This window comes from Diabrotica virgifera, chromosome 2, assembly GCF_917563875.1.
Source record: "Diabrotica virgifera virgifera chromosome 2, PGI_DIABVI_V3a".
Taxonomy (NCBI): Eukaryota; Metazoa; Arthropoda; class Insecta; order Coleoptera; family Chrysomelidae; genus Diabrotica; species Diabrotica virgifera.
Window position 1 is genome coordinate 2,187,382 of NC_065444.1, and position 23,646 is coordinate 2,211,027.

A 23,646-nucleotide genomic window follows, 5' to 3' on the forward strand; every position below is an offset into this window, starting at 1 on the left:
TCTGAAATTTTTAACCCCCTATGTGGTCACGTGACCCCCCTAGAGCCTAATTAGGCTTTTTATGTTTTTATTTTTTCTCTCAGCCGCATCAAGAGCTAGCCAAAAACTTTATTTAAAAAAGTTGTAAGTTTCAAAAAGGTCTAGATGAAAAAAATTTTTTTTATTTTTTTGGCGGGAAATTCGAATTTTTAGAACAATTTTAAACTTTTAAATACCTCTGAAAAAAAAACTAAGACACTCGTTTTTACGAAAATTAATTATAATGTGTATTTTTGAATAATCTTTCACCCTTAATTTTTTCAGATTTTTAAAATTGGTGAAACGTACCTTTAAAAATAAAAAACCGCATTTTTTCGGTTTTTTTTTTTCGTTTTTTGATACAATTTTATACATATTTTTCAAAAAATTTAACACCGTCACTAGAATAGGTAAAAAACTGAAAAATAATTGGGGTTTGCTTAATAAAAATTGTTTGTAACGATATCCATTTTCAAGATACAGGGCGTTGAAGAAAACAAAATTTTACATACTTTTTACGATTTTGCCGAAACTACTGGCAACATTGTAATAAAACTTGGCGGGTTTTAAGAGGTAGTTATTGTGCATGTTTTGACATACAACTAAGGATTTGATATTCATCATTGGCGCGCATAGGGGTAATGGTCTGAACTTTTCAAAGAAAAAAAGATAGTACGCCACTGACATATTTCAAATTAACAATCATTTTTGAATTCCTCGTTCAATTTTCAATAAAAAATCTATCTTCTCATTTTTTCATACGACGCGCTGTTTTGCTGCAAAAAATAAAATATCTTAACGCTTCCAAAGTATTCGAATTAATTTTGATAATAATGGATGTTATTATGTAGATGTAGAAAGTACTAGAAGTTCGAATAATTTGTAAGGGTTAAGATCTTTTATTTTTTGAATAAAAATGGCGCGTCCGATGAAAAAATAAGAAGATACATTTTTTGTCACAAATTGAACGAGAAATTCAAAAACTATTGTTAATTTGAAATATGTCAGTGGCGTACTATCTTTATTCTTTAAAAAGTTCAGACCATTACCCCTATGCGCGCCAATGATGAATATCAAATCCTTAATTGTATGTCAAAACATGCACAATAACTACCTCTTAAATCCCGCCAAGTTTTATTACAATGTTGCCAGTAGTTTCAGCAAAATCGTAAAAAATGTGTAAAATTTTATTTTCTTCAACGCCCTGTATCTTGAAAATCGATGGCGTTACAAAAAATTTTTATTAAGCAAACCCCAATTATTTTTCAGGTTTTACCTATTCTAGTGACAGTGTTACCTTTTTTGAAAAATATGTATAAAATTGTATCAAAAAACGAAAAAAAAAACCGAAAAAAACGCGGTTTTTTATTTTTAAAGGTACGTTTCACCAATTTTAAAAATCTGAAAAAATTCAGCGTGAAAGATTGTGCAAAAATACATATTATAATTGATTTTCGTAAAAACGAGTGTCTTAGTTTTTTTTTTCAGAGTTATTTAAATGTTTAAAATTGTTCTAAAAATTCGAATTTCCCGCCAAAAAATAAAAAAAAAAATTTTCGTATAGATCTTCTTGAAACTTACAACTTTTTTAAATAAAGTTTTTGGCTAGCTCTTGATGCGGCTGAGATAAAAAATAAAAACATAAAATGCCTAATTAGGCTCTAGGGGGGTCACGTGACCACCTAGGGGGCTAAAAATTTCAGAAAGTGAGTTCCTCTATATGTGCTAAAAAGTGGCCCATATGGAATTTATATCGAGCTGGGGGCACTTTTCACCATCTTACCCGGCTAGGCCCTTTGAGATACGAGGAACCGCTGTTTATTAAAATTCATGCTTCTTTTTGACTATGTAATTTACCGATTTATAACTTGTATTATAAAATAAAACGTAGTTTTATTTTATGGCCCGCCATATTTTAAATGATCTTTATGGCCCGCCATAAAGATCATTTTACGGGTCTGTACGTGACTATTACTTGAACAGACAAATTAAATAGAGATTGTAAATTAAATCCAACAAAAATTCGTATTCCGTCCGCGTTCCCATCGCAACCATATTGCACTCTCGAACTTTGTGTAATTTACACTGTGTAAATTTTTAGTATAGACCTAGACCCTAGACCTCAATCTGTCGGCTTTGCTTGTTTTCGAAGTATTTTTGATAAAGTTGTTTCATATTTAGTTTTATTTATAAACATGGGTTCGAAGAAGAAGATGATGTCGATTGAATTAAAACGTGATATCATTGAAAAACATGAGCAAGGTGTACAAGTAACTAGGTATATACTGAGGAGGTTTTTTTGGGACTGGAACGGATTAACGACGTTTCAGTTAATTTCAATGGGTTAAATTGCTTTTGACATACGAGCAAGGTTAGGGAACAAATTACCCTCGTATGTCGAGGTACCACTGCTGTGGGAGCACGCCAAATAGAATTCTATTTTAGTGACGTTACGTTGCCTAGCAACGGTCGATTCTCCCATTATGAAATTCTATTTTGTGACGTCAGCAAAATAGAATTCTAGTTGGCGTGCTCGGCGTGCTCTGGGCCCTTTACTTTACTTATCTTTTTATAGTAAGTATACACAGATAAAAATTCAGAATTCAGCAACACAGCATTTTGTGGCAACACAGCATTTTGTGGAGATAAAATTCATTATAGAGCTGGGAATATTTATTGATAAAAGATTATTGATAAAAGATTATATAAAATAATATTGAAATAAAAAACGCTGGACGGAAGGGCCGCCCGAGAACTTTATCGTACCGATCTATTATCGTTATCGTACTAGATACTGGCATTCTATAAAAATAACAAAGTTACTCCTTATTTTGATATTTTAGAAACACCTTGTATACTTGAAAATATTTTATGGTTCTACGCATCATTCATTCCTGCATTTGAGAAAATGTTCGGGGACACACTATAGATTATTGCATAAATCAATAGAATATTAGTCATACTTTCATTTCAAATTACTTCATTTTTCTGAGAAATTAATAGTTTACAATATTTGCATTTTACTGCATGGATTGTAATGAAATTTTGGGAGTAGCCCAATCTCCTAATTCAAAGTCTATCCTATATACTATATACTATATACTATGCCGCTTTTATCATGGGGGCGGTTCCCACCACTTCTCGGGGATAAAACATTTTTATTTTCGAATTGCATGGAGCAAAAGAAAGAATTTTAAGAAAATTTAAAAATGCGCCCTATAATTTGATCTTATTTTTTTCACCCGTCCAACTTTTTGAAAGTAGAATAACACTATATTAAGAGGTATTTCAAAAGAAAAACAATGCATTTAAATTCTGGTGAATGAGGGGTTAAATGTATGTACTTATCATTTTTCCTTAAAGTACATTAGTCATATCTTTTTTTGCACCATATCTCGCTTAGTTTGAATGTAACCGACATTTAACGGTGCTCATTTTAAAGGCCTTTTCAAACACTACAAAAGCATGAGCACTTTGAGCATGCACCAAAAAACAAACTCTTTTTACCTACCATATCTCTTTTTGTATTATAAATAGAAAATCTACGAAGGAACGAATCTCTTTTTTATTTATAATCTAAAAAAATTTTTATATAGTGTTTTTAGTTTGATGCATAGTTTTTAAGGTATTCACAAAAAACCGTCCGAAAACGTGTCATTTTTGAATGAAAATGGCCAATTTTCAACTACGCATAACTCAAAAAGTATTGAGTTCTCGAAAAAAAGTATAGATCAGTTTTTGCTTAAAAATAGGTTCTCTAGCCACTTCCATGCTTATTTTGACCAACAAATTTTCCACCCCCTTGAAGGGGTGGGAATTGCCCCAAGATAAAAAGCGCCATAGTATATAGGGTAGATTTTGTTTCTTGAGCTATTCCCTACTTACTGTGAAAATATCAAGTACATCGATGTAGTAGGATGGAACGGAGCCAAATACCCTCATTGACTGTCCTATAATAATGCTCTGCTATGATCGCGTGAGAGGGGACACACACAAGATTCTAGCAAAATTTAAATTTTCTGTAACTTTTCGAGTTTTTGAGTTACAGCAACGAGTTTTATGTCATTGGAAAGGTAATTTTACATTCTTTCAAAATGTGTAAAAATATACAGGGTGTATCTAAAAAATTAAGATTTTTATTTCATTTTCGGTTCAACCGGAAGCCATATTGTGGGTAAAATTTATTGTGCTAATAGATAATAAAGTACTATATATGTGTGCCAAATTTTAAATTTTAGTTGCTATTACAGAGGAAGTTACGGGCACTCGAATATTTTTTATTAAAAAATTCATAACTCCCCTCCTATGAGGAGTTAAGAAATCTGACTAATGTTATTCAATTTAACAATAGGATGTCAAAAATATGTCAAAAAATAAACAAATTCCTTGGAGTTATTTTTGAGAAAATATAGTTCAAACTTATGTAAAATTTTGACCCCTTAAATATAGGCAACCCATAACTTTTTCTGAAAAACGATAATATTCTTGCTATAGCCACATCTTTAGGCTATATAAATGTTTTTTCAAATTAAATTTATCTTAAACAAGTTTTTAGATTGGTAGGGAAATGTATCGGGTGGGCGGTCGGCCATGCTGGCCGCCATTTTGGATTTGGAAATGTTAAATTCCGTATTTCTATTTACCTGTCGATGAGCTAACTTTAAGTTAAATTTCATTCGTTTCGGTCAAAATTTTCAAAAAGGGCCCCAAATAATCCCTCTATTTCGGCCCCCCTTTGAGAGGTTTTTTTCAAAAGCTTAGTTTCTTGACAAAATTCTCTTAAACTTACTCATACCGAATTTCATCGAAATCGGTCCAGTAGTTTTTGCTGGGCGGTGGCGACACACGTACGTACATACTTCCGACATGTTTTTTTTTATATGCATTTTAGACTTAGGGGGACTCAAATCGTCGAAAAAAAGTAAAATCTGAAAAAAATTTTTTTGCACGATCCTATAACTTTATCTATTATACTCATACTGCGTATGTAGTACGATAAAGTAAAATGGAGCAGTATTGGATATACATATAATACACACACATACTAAATATTCCAATGAACATAAGAATTATCAAATATCAAAAGAGCAAAAATATTAGTAGTCTGGGCAGATTATCGCCTATCGGAGAATAGGTCATTTTTGGGAAAAGTTATTTACCAGCAATTTTATTGATGGAATCGAATCTTATGATTGTATATATTAATAATATAGGTATGCAAAGTCCGCAGATAGTGTGCTACTTTTTTTATAAACAAAATGGTGCCCGAAAATCGTGTTTTTTCAATTTTTGCTCTATAACTCCAAAGATTTTAACTTTACCCAAAAACACTCAAATAAAAATTCACCGTAATTAAATTCTGTATAGAGACGTGTTTTTCCCGATTTACTTCGACGAAAATTTCCCCCGGAAAATGCGGGGTTTTCCAACAAAATCTTTAATTTTTAACTAAAATTTTAGATAAGTAATTGTTTATCAATAATTAAATAACTTCTCAATATAAAATCTCTTTTCGTGTAGATTATAATTCCAGAAGCCGATGGAAATTAAATGAACAGTTTAGCAACAATTAATTACAAATTTACGGTCGCTGTAATAACCACAATACATAGATATGATACATAAGAATAACAATGATTTTTGTATAAAAAGACACATTTGGGTGTTCTTAGACTGTGTCTATCTAATATACTTTACAGAATTGAAATTGGACTATTTAAGCGGCCTCAGGAATAGTTTAAAATTATAAACAATTTGTTGGCTTATAAACAAATAGAATATCTCGGAAAATATTAAATTAAATCATAAAAACGGTATTGGAAAAAAAACGGCAGGGCGCTTCTTTCAAAATAAAAAACGTTTAATTGTGATGAGTGGTTCCTGGATACAACCGGTCAAAGTTGACCGGCATTTACGCCAAAGATATAAACAATAGTATCATAATTTTCGAACCATCACCTTTTTATTTCGGTGCTCTTTCTCCACACCAATTTTCATATCTTTAAAATACTCATAACGTATATTATTATAATAAAAACTTCCAAAAATAGCAAAATTCCAATCAAAAATTAGGTTGGAGAAAATGTAATCTCAAAGTTCAAAATCGGTATACGTTAAAAAAATGCATTATCTCGGCTTCCCATGAAGCAATTTTCTTCATTCTTTTTTTGTTCCCTAGTAACTCGAGTAGAGCCATCTAATTAACGCATTATTAAATGTCAAAGTTGCTTTTATTTTGTTATAATAAATTAATCTATTTATTATAACAAAAATTTTTAATTTGTTAAATAAAGATTAAATAATTATATAGTTTAAATAATTATATAAATAATTATACAGCTTACAAATGAGAATATCTGTGTTTTTAACGTTAAAAGGTACACTTCTAGTAAGTTTATCTAAAAAAAGTCTACAACTGGAAAAAATATGTAATTTTCTTTTCTTATAAATAAATCAATCTATTATAACAAAACAAAAGCAAGTTTGACATTTAATAATGCGTTAGTTAGATGGCTCTTCTCGAGTTACTTGGGAACAAAAAAAGAATGAAGAAAATTGCTCCATGGGAAGCCGAGAAAATGCATTTTTGAAGTTATACTTCTTTACGACCGAGAGTGAAATTTTATAATACCGGGCGCATGCGCACACACACAGTATGTAGTTCGTTGCTAATCTTTCAAGATATGTATGTATCAGCGCTATCAGCGCAAATAAGTCATTAAGAGGATATATTAGTGTTTTTAGTAAATGTATTATTTATTATAATTTTTGTGTCTTTGGATTTGTCTTCCTCGGGAAGAAGATATTTTATAATAATAGAAAGTATATTTAAAGTATTTTTGTACACTTCACTTGTTCTATTAAATTTGTCAGTATGTATGAGAAATCTTGTAACCTGTCAAAGCGAAGGGAATATAGCTCAGTGGGAGAGCGTGTGACCGGAGATCGAGAGGTCCCGGGTTCAAATCCCGGACGATTCATATTCTTTTTTTTTTTAATTTTTAGTATCGTTTAAATAAAAAATTTTTAAAAGTGGTAGGTAAGAAAATTAGTTTAATATTTAAATAAAATACAAATAACCTGTTAAGTATATTTATTTCTTTGAAATTATATAATAGAAGTATAACTTCTTACGTGCGTACAAAGTACACACACATTCTTTTTTTAACGTATACCGATTTTGAACTTTGAGATTACATTTTCTCTCAACCTAATTTTTGATTGGAATTTTGCTATTTTTGGCAATTTTCACTCGTAACATCGATAGTTTTTATTATAATAATATATGTTATGAGTGTTTTAAAGATATAAAAATTGGCGTGGAGAAAGACGACAAAAATAAAAAGGTGATGGTTCGAAAATTATGAGCCTATTGTTTATATCTTTGCCGTAAATGCCGGTCAACTTTGACCGGTGGTATCTCAGGAACCACTCATCACAATTAAACGTTTTTTCTTTTAAAAGAAGCGTCCTGTCGCTTTTTTTCCAATACCGTTTTCATTATTTAATTTAATTTAATATTTTCCGAGATATTCTATTTGTTTATAAGCCAAAAAATTGATTATAATTTTAAAATATTCCTGAGGCCGCTGAATTGTTCAATTTTAATTCTGTAAAGTACATTAAATAGGTACAGTGTCTTTTATACAAAAACCATAATTATTCTTATGTATCATAATTATTGTGCTTATTATAGCGACCGTAAATTTTTAATTAACAATTCAATTGTTGCTAAACTGTTCATTCAATTTCCATCGGCTTCTGGAATTATAATCTATACAAAAACAGCTTTTATATTACCAAGTTATTTAATTATTATTGATAAACAATTACTTATCAAAATTTTAGTTGAAAATTAAAGATTTTGTTGGCAAAACCCGCATTTTCCGGGGAAAATTTTCGTCGAAGTAAATCGGGAAAAACACGTCTCTATGCAGAATTTAATTACCGTGAATTTTTATTTGGGTGTTTTTGGCGTAAAGTTAAAATCTTTGGAGTTATAGAGTAAAAAATTGAAAAAAACTCTATTTTGGGGCGCCATTTTGTTTATATAAAAAGTAACACACTATCGGCGGACTTTGCATACATGCCTATATTATTAATATATATAATCCGAGATATAATCATAAGATTCGATTCCAGCAATAAAATTGCTGGTAAATAACTTTTCCTTGTATTTTGCTAATTAGCCCAGAGTATAGTGCAATTCCCAATTATCTGATAAATAAGTAATGGTTATGATGGTGGTATACCCTATAGCGGGGGAGCCGAAGCGGGGATTTTACGAGATTATAATATCTAGGGCCTACGGTATACAAGGAAGGTAATAGGGCCAGTGCTACGCTTCAACCGCCTATTATTACCCCTGATTTTACCCAAGGTACTAATTATATTCAGGCTGAGTCGACCTGGGGCCTATAGACAAAAATGTCTAAATGTTCTCGCCGGCGCTGGGTTTCGAACCCCGGCCTATCTGCGTGAAAGTCAGACATCCTACCGCCTGAGCTATCCGGGTCCTAAGATTTATCAAATCGAATATCAAAAGAGCAAAAATATTAGTTCAATTCTCAATTAGCTGATAAATAAGTAATGGTAGCCAGGGGCGTAGCAGAGGCCCCCGCAGCATGAAGCTTGCGGGGGGCCCCAATATATCATCTTGTCGTCTATTATATATGTAAAAATATGTTTGAGATATATTATTTCACGCATGCATACGCAACGTTTTTAAGCAGTGCCTGGAAATCTTCAAAAACTTCCCTCGATTCGATTTACCAAAGAATGCAGAAAAACGTCCAACCAAAATCGCTTACTCTAAAAACGTTATCGGTAACTAGGTGGGCATCCAGATTTCAAACTCTGCTTGGTGTAAAACAGAACTACATGAAAATTTTAAAAACACTGTCTAAAATAATATTATCTAACTACCACAGATCGCGACTAGAGAATGACAAAAAATAATTAAAAAAGTAAAATGGAACAGTTTGAATATGTCTTCGCATCTATTTTACAAAATAGCAGTGGCGACGCGTGACTTTTTCTAAAGTGTTACCAAAACCAGATGCAAAAAATCTTATTTAACAAAATGAAGATATGGCTAAATGTATATATATATATATATATATATATATATAGCTTCAATAATATCATTTTGTACTTATATCACTTGAAACTCTCGAAAAAACAGTTGATGTTTCTAGATGTTGGCATATTTTTTTTCTTTTTTTGGCAATTAATGTTAACGATTCCCTGTAATTGCCTCGAATGTCAGAGCCGTCGCCCTCAAAATGACCACGAAACGCTAATTCTTGTTTGGCCAAAAAACATACGGTATCTATTATAAGTGAGCTAAGGATATACCTATCTATTTTTTTAACAAACTCATTATGTTTAGCAATATTTGCTTTAAAAGCTTGGTTAAGAGAACTTTCGATTCTTGTTTTGCCAAACTGAATCAAATTGGGTATACATCTTGCATGTAGGTAACGGAGAAATTTCATGTCTCTTTTTTAAAACTCTAAAACTATTTAAATCGTGAACCTGGTCCACCAATTTTTCTGTAGAAACCACAAGACATGACCAACAATACAGTCTATTTTTCTTGCAACCACATAACCAAGGATTTTCACTGTACCAACTAAATTTAAAATATCGAACTACTTTTTTTGATTCCTTTTTTAAATTGTTTAAAATAGTTCTTTCATTTTCAATAATCTCATTTTTTTTTAATCAGAATTACTTTTCAAGTAGTTGATCGATTACGCAGCGACACTCATCCATGGTGAACTGCACGCACACTTTTTATAGGTACTGTAACCAAATTTAAATCTGGTAACAGCCCTACTAATATACACAGCGCGCTTACGCCCGTCGCTCCTTCAAAATTTTCAGACACTAGCCAACCACAAATGAAACTGGTAACAGAATATAATAAAGTGCAACTGAGTCATATAAACTCGCCAATATTTTCGTGTGTCTAAGAGTAGTTGGCTATTTACTGAATTAGGTACTATTAACACATAATACCTATAATAATATTTCTATTGGTAAAAATATAGATAAATGGAATTATTCATCGTCATAAAATATTTATTTGCAAGATTTTTAACTGTTATCAATGGTAACAGTGGTTACATGGACGCTTCGCCAGTGCAAAATAGTAGTACTTTTACATAACTCTAAGGAATTTTTGTCAAATCTTTAGGCAAAACGATACGTCATTTTGCAAGAATCCAAAGATTTTGCTACTAATTGTGACTTTTCCTGTACTTTTAAATCAAAAGGTTTGGTAGAGAAGAAATATTTTGATAAATTATTACATAATTAACGCATCTCAAACCCTGAAGAAATATAATATTATAGAGTAGGCGTGTTTTTCGGAAATCTCGATGTAGTCATTGAACAAATTCAAGCTGGATTTATAAGTATGTACAAAGTGAACAACAATTTTAAAGTCTTACGTCATAGAAGTGGATATCTTTTCAAATCGGATTCAGAAGTTTTTGCAGTTGCCAGTAAATTAGTTGCTGTGTAGGTACCCGTCAGATTTAAGTAATGAGTTTTTGGAGCAACAGAAATTTGTTAGAAAATCATTAAGGACCCAGTTGGAATCAGCGAACTTAATTTATGATGCAGCCAAAATTATTCTTATAGACTTTCATTGCACTAGCTCTTGCATCTTGCGTTTGCGTACCAGAAGTGTGTCATGCGTACACCTTGTTTTCAACTTTACTTGTTATGACCGCTGGTTCAGAGAGATATATTTCTAAAGTTAAATTAATAAAACCATATCTTCGTAGTACAATGTCAGAAGCACGGTTATCTTCTCTAGCGCTTATAAGTATTGAAAACGAAGTTGCCCATCAGATAGATATTAATAAAATAATTGTAGATATATTCGCTGATAGTAGTGCACAAAGAAAGTTGTTCATCTCATAGAATAATTTTATGTAATAATGTAATAATTTAAAGAGTGTAGGCGCAAAATTTCGGACTAATGCTTTTTAAATGCATTCATTTTTTTTAATCCTGAGAAAACTAATAAAATTTTTGAAAAGTTTAAACGCAGAAAGAAAGATTACATTATTACCGAGGGCTGAAAGTTACTTAGAACAAACAAAAAGTTTCTTTTGAATGGGATATTTGAAATTAAATAGCATATTAACATTCTCTTTTTTCCCCTGCAACTTATTAAATTAAACATTATAGAAGTTTTCAGGGTTCATATGTAATTTTTCATTCTGCGTTTAAATTTTTCAAAAATACTTACTAGTTTTCTCAGGATTCGAAAAAAATGAATTTAAAAAGCATCGGCACGAAATTTTGCGCCTACGCTCTCAATTTTTGTTCTATTTTATTCTATACCAATAAAGATCAAAAATATAAGTTTTTATAAACATTTATTTTTATAAACAGTGCAGTTTTTGTTACACAAGTCGCATTTAGTAAGTTTTTAAAGGGGCCCCATTTAATATTCTGCGAGGGGGCCCCGACGGGGTTTGTTACGCCACTGATGGTAGCGGAGCCCAAGCAGGGATTTTGCGCGTTACTCGAGCGCGAGAAAATCACATGGGGAGAAACCTTGTACCCTGTACCCTATAAAATATCTGGACCCTTAAAACAGTGGTGTGCGTTGGGGACAGTCCGTAAAAATCTTTAGAAAAACTCGAAAACTTCCGATTAAGACGAGGTAACTAAGTTAAGTTTATGAAGAACAGTGTATATTTCAAAAATCTGACGATTTGAGCGATTAAGGAAATATGTGTGACAAAGTTTCACAAAAAAAATTTCTATAAATTCTATAAAAAAAAGTTTCTATAAATTTTGCGAAATGAACATCAAATCGAAAAACTTAATGTATTCTCATTCCACCCGCTGGAGGCGGGGTGGGGGTGGTAACTTTAAAATCTTAAATAGGAATCCCCATTTTTAGCAGATTTTAATTCTTCACATAAAAATAAGCAACTTTTATTTGATACATTTTTTCGAATTGTGGAAATATGGTGCTATAATGGTGCTATTCTATATGGTGCTTGAAGGGCCCAAGAGAGATTTGAATGGAAGGAAACTGCCAGACAGGCAAAGACCCATCCAGGGCTATGATGCCATAAGAAGAAGAAGAAGAAGGTGATATAATGGGAACAAACGATTTATCGTGATACCTTGGGTAAGTTGTAGAAACATTCTAATATCTCGAGAAATACACTTCCAAATGACAAACCAAAAAACACGTTTTTAATATTTTTCAAACACCTATCGAATGACATCAAACACGACACGCTACTCCACCCCCTGGAGGTAGGGTGGGGGTAACTTTAAAATCTTAAATAAGAACCGCCATGTTTTATTGCAGATTTTGATTTCTCATGAAAAAGTAATTAACAATTTTTGGAGACATTTTTAGAATTGTCGACAGATGGCGCTAATAAATCGTATTATTCCGATTATAGCTCCATCTATCCAGAATTCGAAAAAATGTCTCGAATAAATGTTACTTGTTTTTTCATGAGGAATATAAATCTGCAATAAAAAATGGGGGTCCTTATTTAAGATTTCAAAATTACCCTCGCCCCACGGCCCCACCCTTAGAGTTTGGAAGTGCAGGGTAGTGTTTGGTCTTTGGTGTCATTCAATAGGTTTTTGAAAAATATTAAACATGTGCTTTTTGGTTTTTTCTTTTGGAAGTGTATTTTTGGAGATATTAGACCGTTTCTATAATTTACCTAGGGCCTATAGGGTATCAAGATAAATCGTTTTTCCCGATTATAGCGCATCTATCCATAAGTCGAAAAAATGTCACGAACAAAAGTTGCTTATTTTTATGCAAGGAATCCAAATCTGCAATAAAATAATGGGGATTCCTATTTAAGATTTTAAAGTTACCCCCACCCAAACTTCCAGGGGGTGAAGTGCAGGGTGGTGATTGGTGTCATTCGATAGATTTTTGAAAAATATTAAATGTAGTTTTCAGTTTTTCGATGCGATGTTCATTTCGGGAAATATTCGACCGCCCCACTACTTTTGGGACATCCTATATAAAGAGAACAAAATTGGGGAAAAATAAAGGCACTCAAATACGCAGAATATGAATTTTTTATTTCTTTTAGTCAAAAAAACTAAAAATACCGCGTGTTTTGGAGTAAAAAAATTTTTTAAGGGCTGAAACTTTTAGAATCCTGTTTTTTCATCATAAAAAAGTGCAAAAATGATTGGACAAAAGAAAAAAATATATCCATTTATTTTGAAACACTACTTAATGTGAATGCCTACTTACATCAAAGGGGGTAGGCGCAAAATCTTGGTCCAATGCTGTTTAAATGAATTCATTTTTTTGGAATCCTGAGAAAACCAATAAATATTTTTGAAAATTTTAAACGCGGAATGTACATAATTACCGGGGGCCGAAAGTCTATTCTAAGGTCTAATTAGACCTTAGAATAAACAAAAAGTTTCTTTTGAATGAAATATTTGAAATTAAAAATCACACTAAATTTTCTCTTTTTTTTTCACCCCTCTAACTTATTAAAATAAACATTATGGAACTTTTCAGAGACTTTCGGCCCTCGGTAATAATACAATCTTTCACTCTGCTTTTAAATTTTTCAAAAATACTTATAAATGTTTTCACAGGATTCGAAAAAAATAGGTACCTTTAAAACACATTGAAGATTTTGGCAGGCGACATTTTGCGCCTATGCCCTTAAGGAGAAAGGCGCAAAATGTCGCCTATCAAAATTTTCAATGTGTTTTAAATGTATTCATTTTTTCGAATCCCGAGGAAACTAATAAGTATTTTTGAAAATTTTAAATGCATATAATGAAAGATTACGTTATTACCGAGGGCCGAAAGTCCCTTAAAATAAATAAAAAGTTTTTTTGAATGAAATATTTGCAATTAAAAATCACACTAAATTTTCACTTCTGTAGTAACTTATTAAAATAAACATTATAGAAGTTTTCAGGGACTTTCGGTAATAATGATATTCGGTAATAACTTAATCTTTTACTCTCGCGTTTAAATTTTTCAAAAATACTTACTACCTAGTTTTCTCAGGATTCGAAAAAAATTAATGCAATTGAAAAGCATTGGAGCCGAAATTTTGCGCCTACCCCCTTAATCCTAAATTTTTAAGGAAGTAGATAAGTACTTATTTAGAATAAATTCTCTACATACATACCTACTTACTACTACTGCTTTGTACCTAATTATTGGTATTTGTTTATTGAAATATTAATTATTATTCATATGTAAAACTTGTTTCTTTATAATGAATATATTTAAAATGGTACATGTTTTACTTACCCTTTTGTAATTTACTCTTTCAGACATCTCAGCTTCCTGCTTCCACCCACTTATACTATCTCAATAAAACTGAATTCGATCTTCGATCTGGATGGAAGATTCAAACTTCAGCAAAACGCATTGTATCAACTCAACTCAAACCACTTTAGGGATATAAGATATAACCTTGAGGCAGGGAGACCTATTTCATAACAAGTTTAAAAACTTCTATGTTTATCTTATAATAATTTATGGATACACTCAACAGCCGATCTCACGCACTTTGGTATAGATATCAAATTTCTCCCTAAGTGAGAAAGAAAAGAAAAGTGTCTACTCTAGACTTTACCGCATATCCGCATATTAAAAATTAGTGCTAAATAAATGCATTCTGTAGTAGAATTACAGTAGCAGTAGCTTTAAAATGTGCATTTATACGCACACATATACCGATATTCGTTGCATAGACTACGCCAATCAAATAATAATCCCATATCAGTTTGCAATAATTATTTCCCAGAATTGAGATTCAAATACAAAGTATGATATGTCAAAAAAGTATCCCCACTTCCGAAATTCGTTTGAATTTTTAATAGGTTATAAATCCAAAACTAAATAAACATTTTCGCACAAACCAAACATGATACAAAATAGTCATTTTCTTATTAAATAATAATTAAACTTCTCAAAAACTCAAATCAAACCATTATTTCTACCACACACACTGCTGCAAAAAATTTTTGCAGTTTTGACATTTAATGTCAAAAGCGGAAGTAAATATAACCCTACTTTTTGCGAATGCTGTTTACCAAAAGTGACACAACAGAAATGTAAATACAGTTTTACTTAATTTTGTAATAATTATCAATATGGGAGACATTGAAGCTAGGAGGGAGGCGCGAAGGAAAAAGATTCTTCAAAATTCAGAGAGTAGACTACAAAGAATAACAGGCGTTGAAAATAAATCCAAGATAGAAATAGAAGGTAATTTTTTTGAAGTAACTGTTGAATTGGATGTTAAAGGAAATCTTATTGCATTTGGTTCATTTTCTTCTGCGTTATCCCATTATGAGTCCGCCGTTTTCCTCCTCCACAGCACTCTAGTCTCCCAATCACCTTCTATAAGGTCTCTATCCATCATTGCATCTCCTATGTATCCAGTCCAATATTTTTTTCGACCACCTGTGCTGTGGCATTCTTTATACATGCACATACCACTGTAGGGTCTGTTTTCCAAGTTTTTGAATTCCAAGTTTCCAAGAATTAAGCATTCTTCTTCCATTCTGTTCCATATTTCATCAGTTCTTATTCTATTCTCTCTCCTGAGTTGCAAACATCTTCTCATAAAGCCAATTGAAATTCAAATGTTGTTATTTCATTTCGTATTGTTGTTGTCATTGGCAATACTTCTGCTCCATATATTCATAGCCCGATCAAAGAACAATCTGACCCAAAAAAATAAAGGAAGGATGAAAATTTGGGAATAGGTAGTTGAAATTGTCTATTATTATATAAGAAAAAGTTTACAATTCTACATCCCCTCCATTTTTCAAAAATAGAGGGGAATACCCCCCTCTTGAAGGTGAAAAATATACATTCAAAATAAGTCCGGAATTGGATAAAAACATTCGTAGCAAAAATATAGTTTATAAAAAACTAAAAAAAATGGTGTATGCTTGAGGTCTGTAGACCCAGTAGAAGCAGAGTTGTAGCTAATGAAAAGTAGGTTCTTCTTCATAAAATTCCAAATCGAATATTTCAATGTGAAATAACCCTAAAACGGAGCAATTTTCGGGGAAATTCATTTCATTTTTTTTAAAGTCTTTAAAAAAAGGATTATTTTTGTTTTTTAAAAAACTTGTAACATTAAAAGTAAGTGAGTTACGCTCAAAATATTGTTGGTCCCTTTTATTTTTTGGTAAAATAATCGCAAAAATCACCCCCTAATTAGCATCACAAATAAATTTTATCATTACCACTTCACAAGTTACTTTGCTTATGTATTATTTATATGATCTGTAAGTTTCATCGGTTCAAAGTGCTTATTTTTGAAAAAGCTGTAGTTAAAATGGCTTGAACGAGTAACTAATCACGAGTTTAGGCAAATTTTGAACAGTCATAGCATAATCAATTTTAGTATAACAAGAAAACAAAAAAGGAAAAATATTCAGAAAAGCAAAATGTACATTTTATAAGATTTTTGCTATTACTAATAATTTTTAAGTTAATTCCATGAATAATTCCATTTTTTTTCAAAATAAAAAAAAATGTTTTATTTTAAACCCAATTTTTTTCAAAACTGAGCACTTTGAACCAATGAAACTTATAGATAATATAAACAATACATAAGTAAAGTAACTTGTGCAGCGGTTGTTAATTTTATTTGAGAAGCTAATTAGGGGGTGATATTCGCGATTTTTCGCGTAACATTAAAAGTAATAGGTCTGGATCCCGCGTATGAAAAAAAAGTTGATTAATAGCAAGCTGAAAATTTGTTAATACCTTAAGGGTGTCTAGTCGGATAAACTTGATATATGGGAACACTGGAACAGGGGCAGTTTTAATTGTGGAACAGGCTAAAAATTTGGAACGGTCAAACCACGAAAAAGGCACATTTATTTTGTCCGACAGAACAGACTTAAACTCTCCGAACAGAGATTAAACTCTCATGCAAAAATCAGACTGCTATTTATCACCTGTCATAATTCCTGTCATTTGACATATTCTACATGTTCCACTCATTAAAACGCCCATTTGGTGATAAATCGCAGTCTGATTTTTGCATGAGAGTTTAATCTCTGTTCGGAGAGTTTAAGTCTGTTCTGTCGGACAAAATACATGTGCCGTTTTCGTGGTCTGACCGTTCCAAATTTTTAACCTGTTCCACAATTAAAACTTCCCCTGTTCCAGTGGTCCCATATATCAAAGTTTGTCCGACTAGACACCCTTAAGCTATTAACAAGTTTTCAGCTTGCTATTAATCAATTTTTTTTTCATACGCGGGATCCAGACCTATAAGTGAGTTACGCTCAAAATATTGTTGGTCCCTTTTATTTTTTGGTAAAATAATCGCAAAAATCACCCCCTAATTAGCATCACAAATAAATTTTATCATTACCACTTCACAAGTTACTTTGCTTATGTATTATTTATATGATCTGTAAGTTTCATCGGTTCAAAGTGCTTATTTTTGAAAAAGCTGTAGTTAAAATGGCTTGAACGAGTAACTAATCACGAGTTTAGGCAAATTTTGAACAGTCATAGCATAACCAATTTTAGTATAACAAGAAAACAAAAAAAGAAAAATATTCAGAAAAGCAAAATGTACATTTTATAAGATTTTTGCTATTACTAATAAATAATTTTTAAGTTAATTCCATGAACAATTCCATTTTTTTTTCAAAATTAAAAAAAATGTTTTATTTTAAACCCAATTTTTTTCAAAACTGAGCACTTTGAACCAATGAAACTTATAGATAATATAAACAATACATAAGTAAAGTAACTTGTGCAGCGGTTGTTAATTTTATTTGAGAAGCTAATTAGGGGGTGATTTTCGCGATTTTTGTACCAAAAAATAAAAGGAACCAACAATATTTTGAGCGTAACTCACTTATTTTTAATGTTAGAAATTTTTTTAAAAAACAAAAATAAACCTTTTTTTAAACACTTTAAAAAAGTTGTAATGAATTTTCCCCGAAAAGTGCTCGGTTTTTTGGTTATTTCACATTGAAATATTCGATTTGGAATTTGATGAAGAAGAACCTACTTTTCATTAACTACAACTCTGCTTATACTGGGTCTGCAGACCTCACGCGCACACCATTTTTTTCAATTTTTTATAAGCTATATTTTTACTAAGAATATTATTTTCGCTAGAGTACTTACTTTTTGAGTTATCTGCGAAAAACCGTCCATAAACATGTTTTTTTTTTGTTAAAAATGAACATATCCACTCGCAAATAACTCGAAAAGTATTGACTTAGTGAAAAAACTCTATAGAACAAAAGAATTAGTCATTTTATCTAACCTATTTTGAACGTATGTATATTTTTTCACTCAAGAGAAAATATCTTTCACTCCGTATTTCCCAATTTTTGTAAAATGGAGGAGATGTAGAATTGTAAACTTTTTCTTATATAACAATAGACAATTTCAACTACCTATTTCCAAATTTTCATCGTTCCTTTATTTTTTTGGAGGTTTTCGTAAAATTTTGTGTTCCCTGATCGGGCTATCACAGAGTGCTTGGTGGCTTGTTCTCTCTGTGCTATTTTGATTTCTATATCTTTCATACAAGTACCATCTTGATTTATCATTGAGCCTAAATACTTAAAAGTCTTACAACTCTTATAGACCAGTAAGGATCTGTTTTTAGGTGGATGTGAGAGGTGGCATTCAGATTTTTGCGGATAAAGTTAGGTGATAACTTCGTTAATAATAATTGATTTATGCTCCTTCTCAAATATGCCCGGAACATTAATAAAAAAAATAAAATATTTAAAAAGTTCAAAAAATTTCGTTTTTTTTTTCTACTTTTTGCTTATAACTTTAAAACGATTCATTTTGGAACAAAGTCGTATAGGAATAAAACAAAGATAATTAAATTTTCTATCAGATGCGATTGGTTAAAAATGTCTTAATTTATCACCCTTGCTGCAAAATAGCAATAAATATAAAATGAGGGGGCAAAACAAGCCTGTCCTTATTCAATGATTTTCCATCACTTAGGTTACACTTGGAACCTTCCTAATTCGATTAGAAAATTTTTGTAATGTGCTAAAACCGTACACCAAATTTCATTAAAATTTACTTACTAGATTTTGAATATTAATTTTTTAAAAAATTAAAATTTTTTAACATCTTGCACAACAAACTCTAGAACATACTCAATTTGTTTACATATAAAGAAGCACTCCACCTATCTAATGCACTTTACAGAATTGAAATCAGATTGTTTAAGCAGCCTCAGCAATGTTTTAAAGTTATAAACAATTTTTTGGCTTATAAACAAATGAGTCCTGTGGCCAGGGGGGGGGGGTGCTACGGGCTCCTTTATTTAGATGGACTTAGCCAAGATTTTTAGGTATTTTTTGACCCGTAGAACACGATTTTTTTGGGTAATAGTTGATCCGGATGTCGATAAGATTGTTTTAACTATTTAGAATGGGAAATAAGCCACAATATTATTAAAAAATGATTTTTATTAACGTTTCGACGCCCAAATCGGGTGCCGTTGTCAAAATACAAAATACTATTAATATAAACAAAAATGTTGTTGCTTAGTAAAAAAATTCTTCTAATAATTTATTTAATTTGACTCATTTATATCGGCAATTCAGATACATATGATACATTTTAAAGTAGAAGACTTTAAAATGATATTGCCAATATTTATGAGTTGCGTTCCTGGGACGACTTTACTGAAAGATAGTTCATTCGATTACATGAAATCAACCCCAACTCAAGAATATCCGTCACAAAAAAATCATAGCATGTGATCTGTCTTTAAAAAGACAACCACATGCAACGTTTTTTTTTTCCTGGTTTTCCCTCGTGATTTACTATGAGATCTCTAACGCGAGAATTTTAATGTCACCGTTGCATGTGGTTGTCTTTTTAAAGACAGATCACATGCTATGATTTTTTTGTGACGGATATTCTTGAGTTGGGGTTGATTTCATGTAATCGAATGAACTATCTTTCAGTAAAGTCGTCCCAGGAACGCAACTCATAAATATTGGCAATATCATTTTAAAGTCTTCTACTTTAAAATGTATCATATGTATCTGAATTGCCGATATAAATGAGTCAAATTAAATAAATTATTAGAAGAATTTTTTTACTAAGCAACAACATTTTTGTTTATATTAATAGTATTTTGTATTTTGACAACGGCACCCGATTTGGGCGTCGAAACGTTAATAAAAATCATTTTTTAATAATATTGTGGCTTATTTCCCATTCTAAATAGTTAAAATTGTAAAAATGCCACAAGAAAATAGCTTCAGAACAACGATAAGATTGTTATAAACAAATAACTTGAGGAATTACATAACATCGATTTTTCGCAAAATGAAACATTTTTTGTATTTCTTGGGTAATTCTAAGCAAAAAATGTTCTTACAAGTTTTTTCGTAGGATGCATAGTTTTCGAGATAAACGCAGTGGAACTTTCAAAAATTCGAAAAATTGCAATTTTTGAACGCGAATAACTTTTGATTAAAAAATAAAATAGCAATTCTGCTGACAGCATTTGAAAGTTTAAGTCAAATTATACCGGTTTTAATTATTTGCATTGCTAAAAATTAATTTTTTTATTACGAAACAAAGCTATTTGTTTATAAGCCAAAAAATTGTTTATAAGTTTAAAACATTGCTGAGGCCCCTTAAATAATCCGATTTTAATTCTGTAAAGTGTATTAGATAGGTAGAGCACCTCTTTATATGTAAAAAAATTAGACAACTTCTAAATGGTCTACTTTTTGTTCAGAAAGATTTTTAAAAATTTGAACTTTTTTAAAAACATTTAGATTGCAAATTTATTATGCAAAATCTATTAGGTTGATTTTAATGAAATTTGGTACACAATTTAAGTATATTACAAAGAATTTCCTAAGTAAATTACTAAGGTTCTAAGTGCCACCAAAGTGGTTAAAAACATTGAATAACAACAGGCGTATTTTGCCCCCTTATTTTGTATTTATTGCTATATTGCAGAAAAGGTAATACGTTAAGACATTTTTGACCAGTCGTATATCATACAAAATTCAATTATCTTTATTTTATTTCTCTACGACTTTGTTCCAAAACGAATCGTTTTAAAGTTATAAGCAAAGAAAGCAGAAAAAAAATTTTCTGTTTTTCGAAATTTTTAAATATTTTAATTTTTTTATTAATGTTCCGGGCATATTTGAGAAGGAGCATAAGTCAATTATGTCTGAAGGTGTCACCTAACTTTATCTTCAAAAATCCGAATGCCACCTTTCACATCCAAAAATAGACGTTTTTTCACAGATCCTTACTGGTATATCAATAGTTAACTATATTTAATGGGAAATAAGCCACAATTTTACTAAAAAATGAATTTATTAACGTTTCGATGCCCAAATCGGGTGTCGTTATCAAAATACAAAATATTACTAAATTAAACAAAAATGTTGTTACTTAGTAAAAAATTCTTCTAATAATTTATTTAATTTGACTCATTTATATCAGCCATTCAGACATGTATTATACATTTTAAAGTAGAAGACTTCAAAAATGATATTGCCAGTACTGATGAGTTGCGTTCCTGGGACAACTTTACTGAAATTCATGTATTCCATGTATGTATTTTGTTTATATGTCATCAATGTATAGTCCTTTTTTATTGCTTTTTCTTCTAATTCTTTAGTTATCTATGTCACTTCTTGTTTGCTTCTTGCTACTATTGCTATATCATCAGAGAATGCCAGGCATTACTGCTTTTTATGATATATAATTCCTGTTCAATTTTATTGGCTTCCCACAGCCTTTTTTCCAGGAGGAAACTAAAAATAATAGATGAAGGTGGGCCACCTTGCCTTACTCCTTCATTTATTAGGAAACTGTCTGATATTTCATTATTTAATTTTACTTGGTTTTCTGTTCTTCTTAGTTGTCTCATGCTAACAATTTTTCATGTTTAATTCTAGTTCCTCAAGTGATATATACAGTTCCTTTTTACTTTATCAAATGCTTGTTTAATGTCTACAAATATCATGGTTGGTTTCTAGTATTGATAGCTTTTCCCTAGTACATATTTCTTTCAGCAAGAAAATCTGTTCTGCTGTGCTTCTTCCTTGTCTAAGGCCTGCCTCGTATTCACCAATTATATATCTATTCTTTCTTTATTAGTAAAGTTCATTGCAAATATTTTTTATACAGCATTTAACAGTGCTATGCCCCTGTAATTTTTGTATTCGCTCTTATCTCTTTTTAGGAACTAATAGTTATTGTTTATTTTAGGTATCAGTAGCAGTCCTGACCAATTTCAACCAGATGCAGTAGCCACAGAAGCCATACCACGTACCATCCATACAACAGAGAATCACACATTTTTTAATAATGTAGATGAACCTACCAACTTTAACATTCAAACCAATAATTTCAACAATGATGTGCAAACAATCTTTTATAACACTAGAATAAATGAAGATACATCAGTGGCACAGATAGTTCCCCCTCCTCAGACCAACTCTAGACATTTATATATTCTTCTGATTCCGATCTTATGGAGCCTTCTAATAGCAGTATGTGATATTATAAATGTGGACATTAGTGTCTTTTATATAAACAAGATTTTTCTGCCTTTGATAGCCTTCGAAATACATGATTTTTATTTTTCGCCAGATATTCCAGTTTCTTCGACTGTACTCTCTTCGATTCTACTTCTGTCTGGACGTCCATATTCGAGGAAGTTAAACATATTTATTCAGTACTTTATGAGATTGGTTCAAGATGTTATGATATATTTTTTTGTGTTTTTGGTTAGTCGTTTATGTATGATCATATTATTTTTTAAGTTTTAAATATAATTTCGAATAAAAGAATATTGTGGATATTTGTATTATAATAAAGAATAGTTTTCAAGTTTTTTTTTCACTTAACCTCCAGGATTAAATTGACAAACGAGCCTTTTACTCTGTATAATTTTTTGAAGTTATACTTCTTTACGGGCGTAATGACGGTGAATTTTTATATGGTAAAACCTAGCGACCGGGCGCATGCGCATTATAACTTTGTTCTGATTGGATGTTCAAATGACATGACAAAAATTATCCAATATGGCAGCTGTGGGAATGTGATTTGGTTATAATGTATGGTTGTTGCGTTTTAAAATTTGTAGGAAGAGAAACAACAAACAAAAAGTTAGTTAATGGTTATACTGCCTTTTTAAATAGTTTTCATATTATATTTTTGGACTTATCTACATAGAAGAGATGATTGTTGCATGCCAATGTGAAAGCCCATCAAACTGTGACTAGTATGAGTGCCGCAGATCTGGCTTATTCAAAGCTAAAGAATCTTACACTGGTAAGTGTTTTATAAATAGTTGATCAAATTTTGTTATGATATTTGAACATAGCCACTTTGCACGATGCAAGTGATTGCGAAATTTATTAGTCGTTATACAGGCTCCGATACCTACCTATTTGAACCTACCAAAATACATAAGTAGTATGTAATACTTTTATTTACATAATTTGATTACCATCAAAATTTCTATCAATATTCACCTAATATATTGTTTTCTTACTCTATGTTTTGTTGTATTTTTTCAATTCTAAATCATTTCAATTCAAAATCAAAATAATTTGATTTTAGTT

At 31.0% G+C, this 23,646-nt stretch overlaps 2 protein-coding genes across 3 annotated transcripts in view; one reads left to right on the forward strand and one right to left on the reverse strand.

The window, feature by feature from the left end:
• LOC126879940 (stimulator of interferon genes protein homolog) overlaps nt 1-14,608 on the reverse strand; it is a 91,602-nt gene extending 76,994 nt beyond the window's left edge. For both annotated transcript variants that reach the window (XM_050643315.1, XM_050643316.1), the window contains exon 1: nt 14,318-14,608. In XM_050643315.1, coding sequence (XP_050499272.1) covers nt 14,318-14,344 — 27 coding nt within the window. In that variant the 5' untranslated portion in view covers nt 14,345-14,608. The remainder of the gene's footprint in view (nt 1-14,317) is intronic.
• A 390-nt stretch (nt 14,609-14,998) lies between these two features.
• On the forward strand, nt 14,999-22,909 carry LOC114328086 (uncharacterized). The gene is made up of 2 exons (XM_028276837.2): nt 14,999-15,280; nt 22,286-22,909. The coding sequence occupies exons 1-2, from the start codon at nt 15,166-15,168 to the stop codon at nt 22,846-22,848; spliced, it is 678 nt and encodes a 225-aa protein (XP_028132638.1). The 5' UTR covers nt 14,999-15,165; the 3' UTR covers nt 22,849-22,909.
• Nucleotides 22,910-23,646: the final 737 nt, after the last annotated feature.

What these genes read in the sequence shown, in the direction of transcription:
- LOC114328086 (XM_028276837.2), top strand. Translation starts at nt 15,166, where the DNA reads ATGGGAGACATTGAAGCTAGGAGGGAGGCGCGAAGGAAAAAGATTCTT. An exon ending in ATCCAAGATAGAAATAGAAG is followed by an intron (nt 15,281 to 22,285) that starts GTAATTTTTTTG and finishes TGTTTATTTTAG; the next exon opens with GTATCAGTAGCAGTCCTGAC.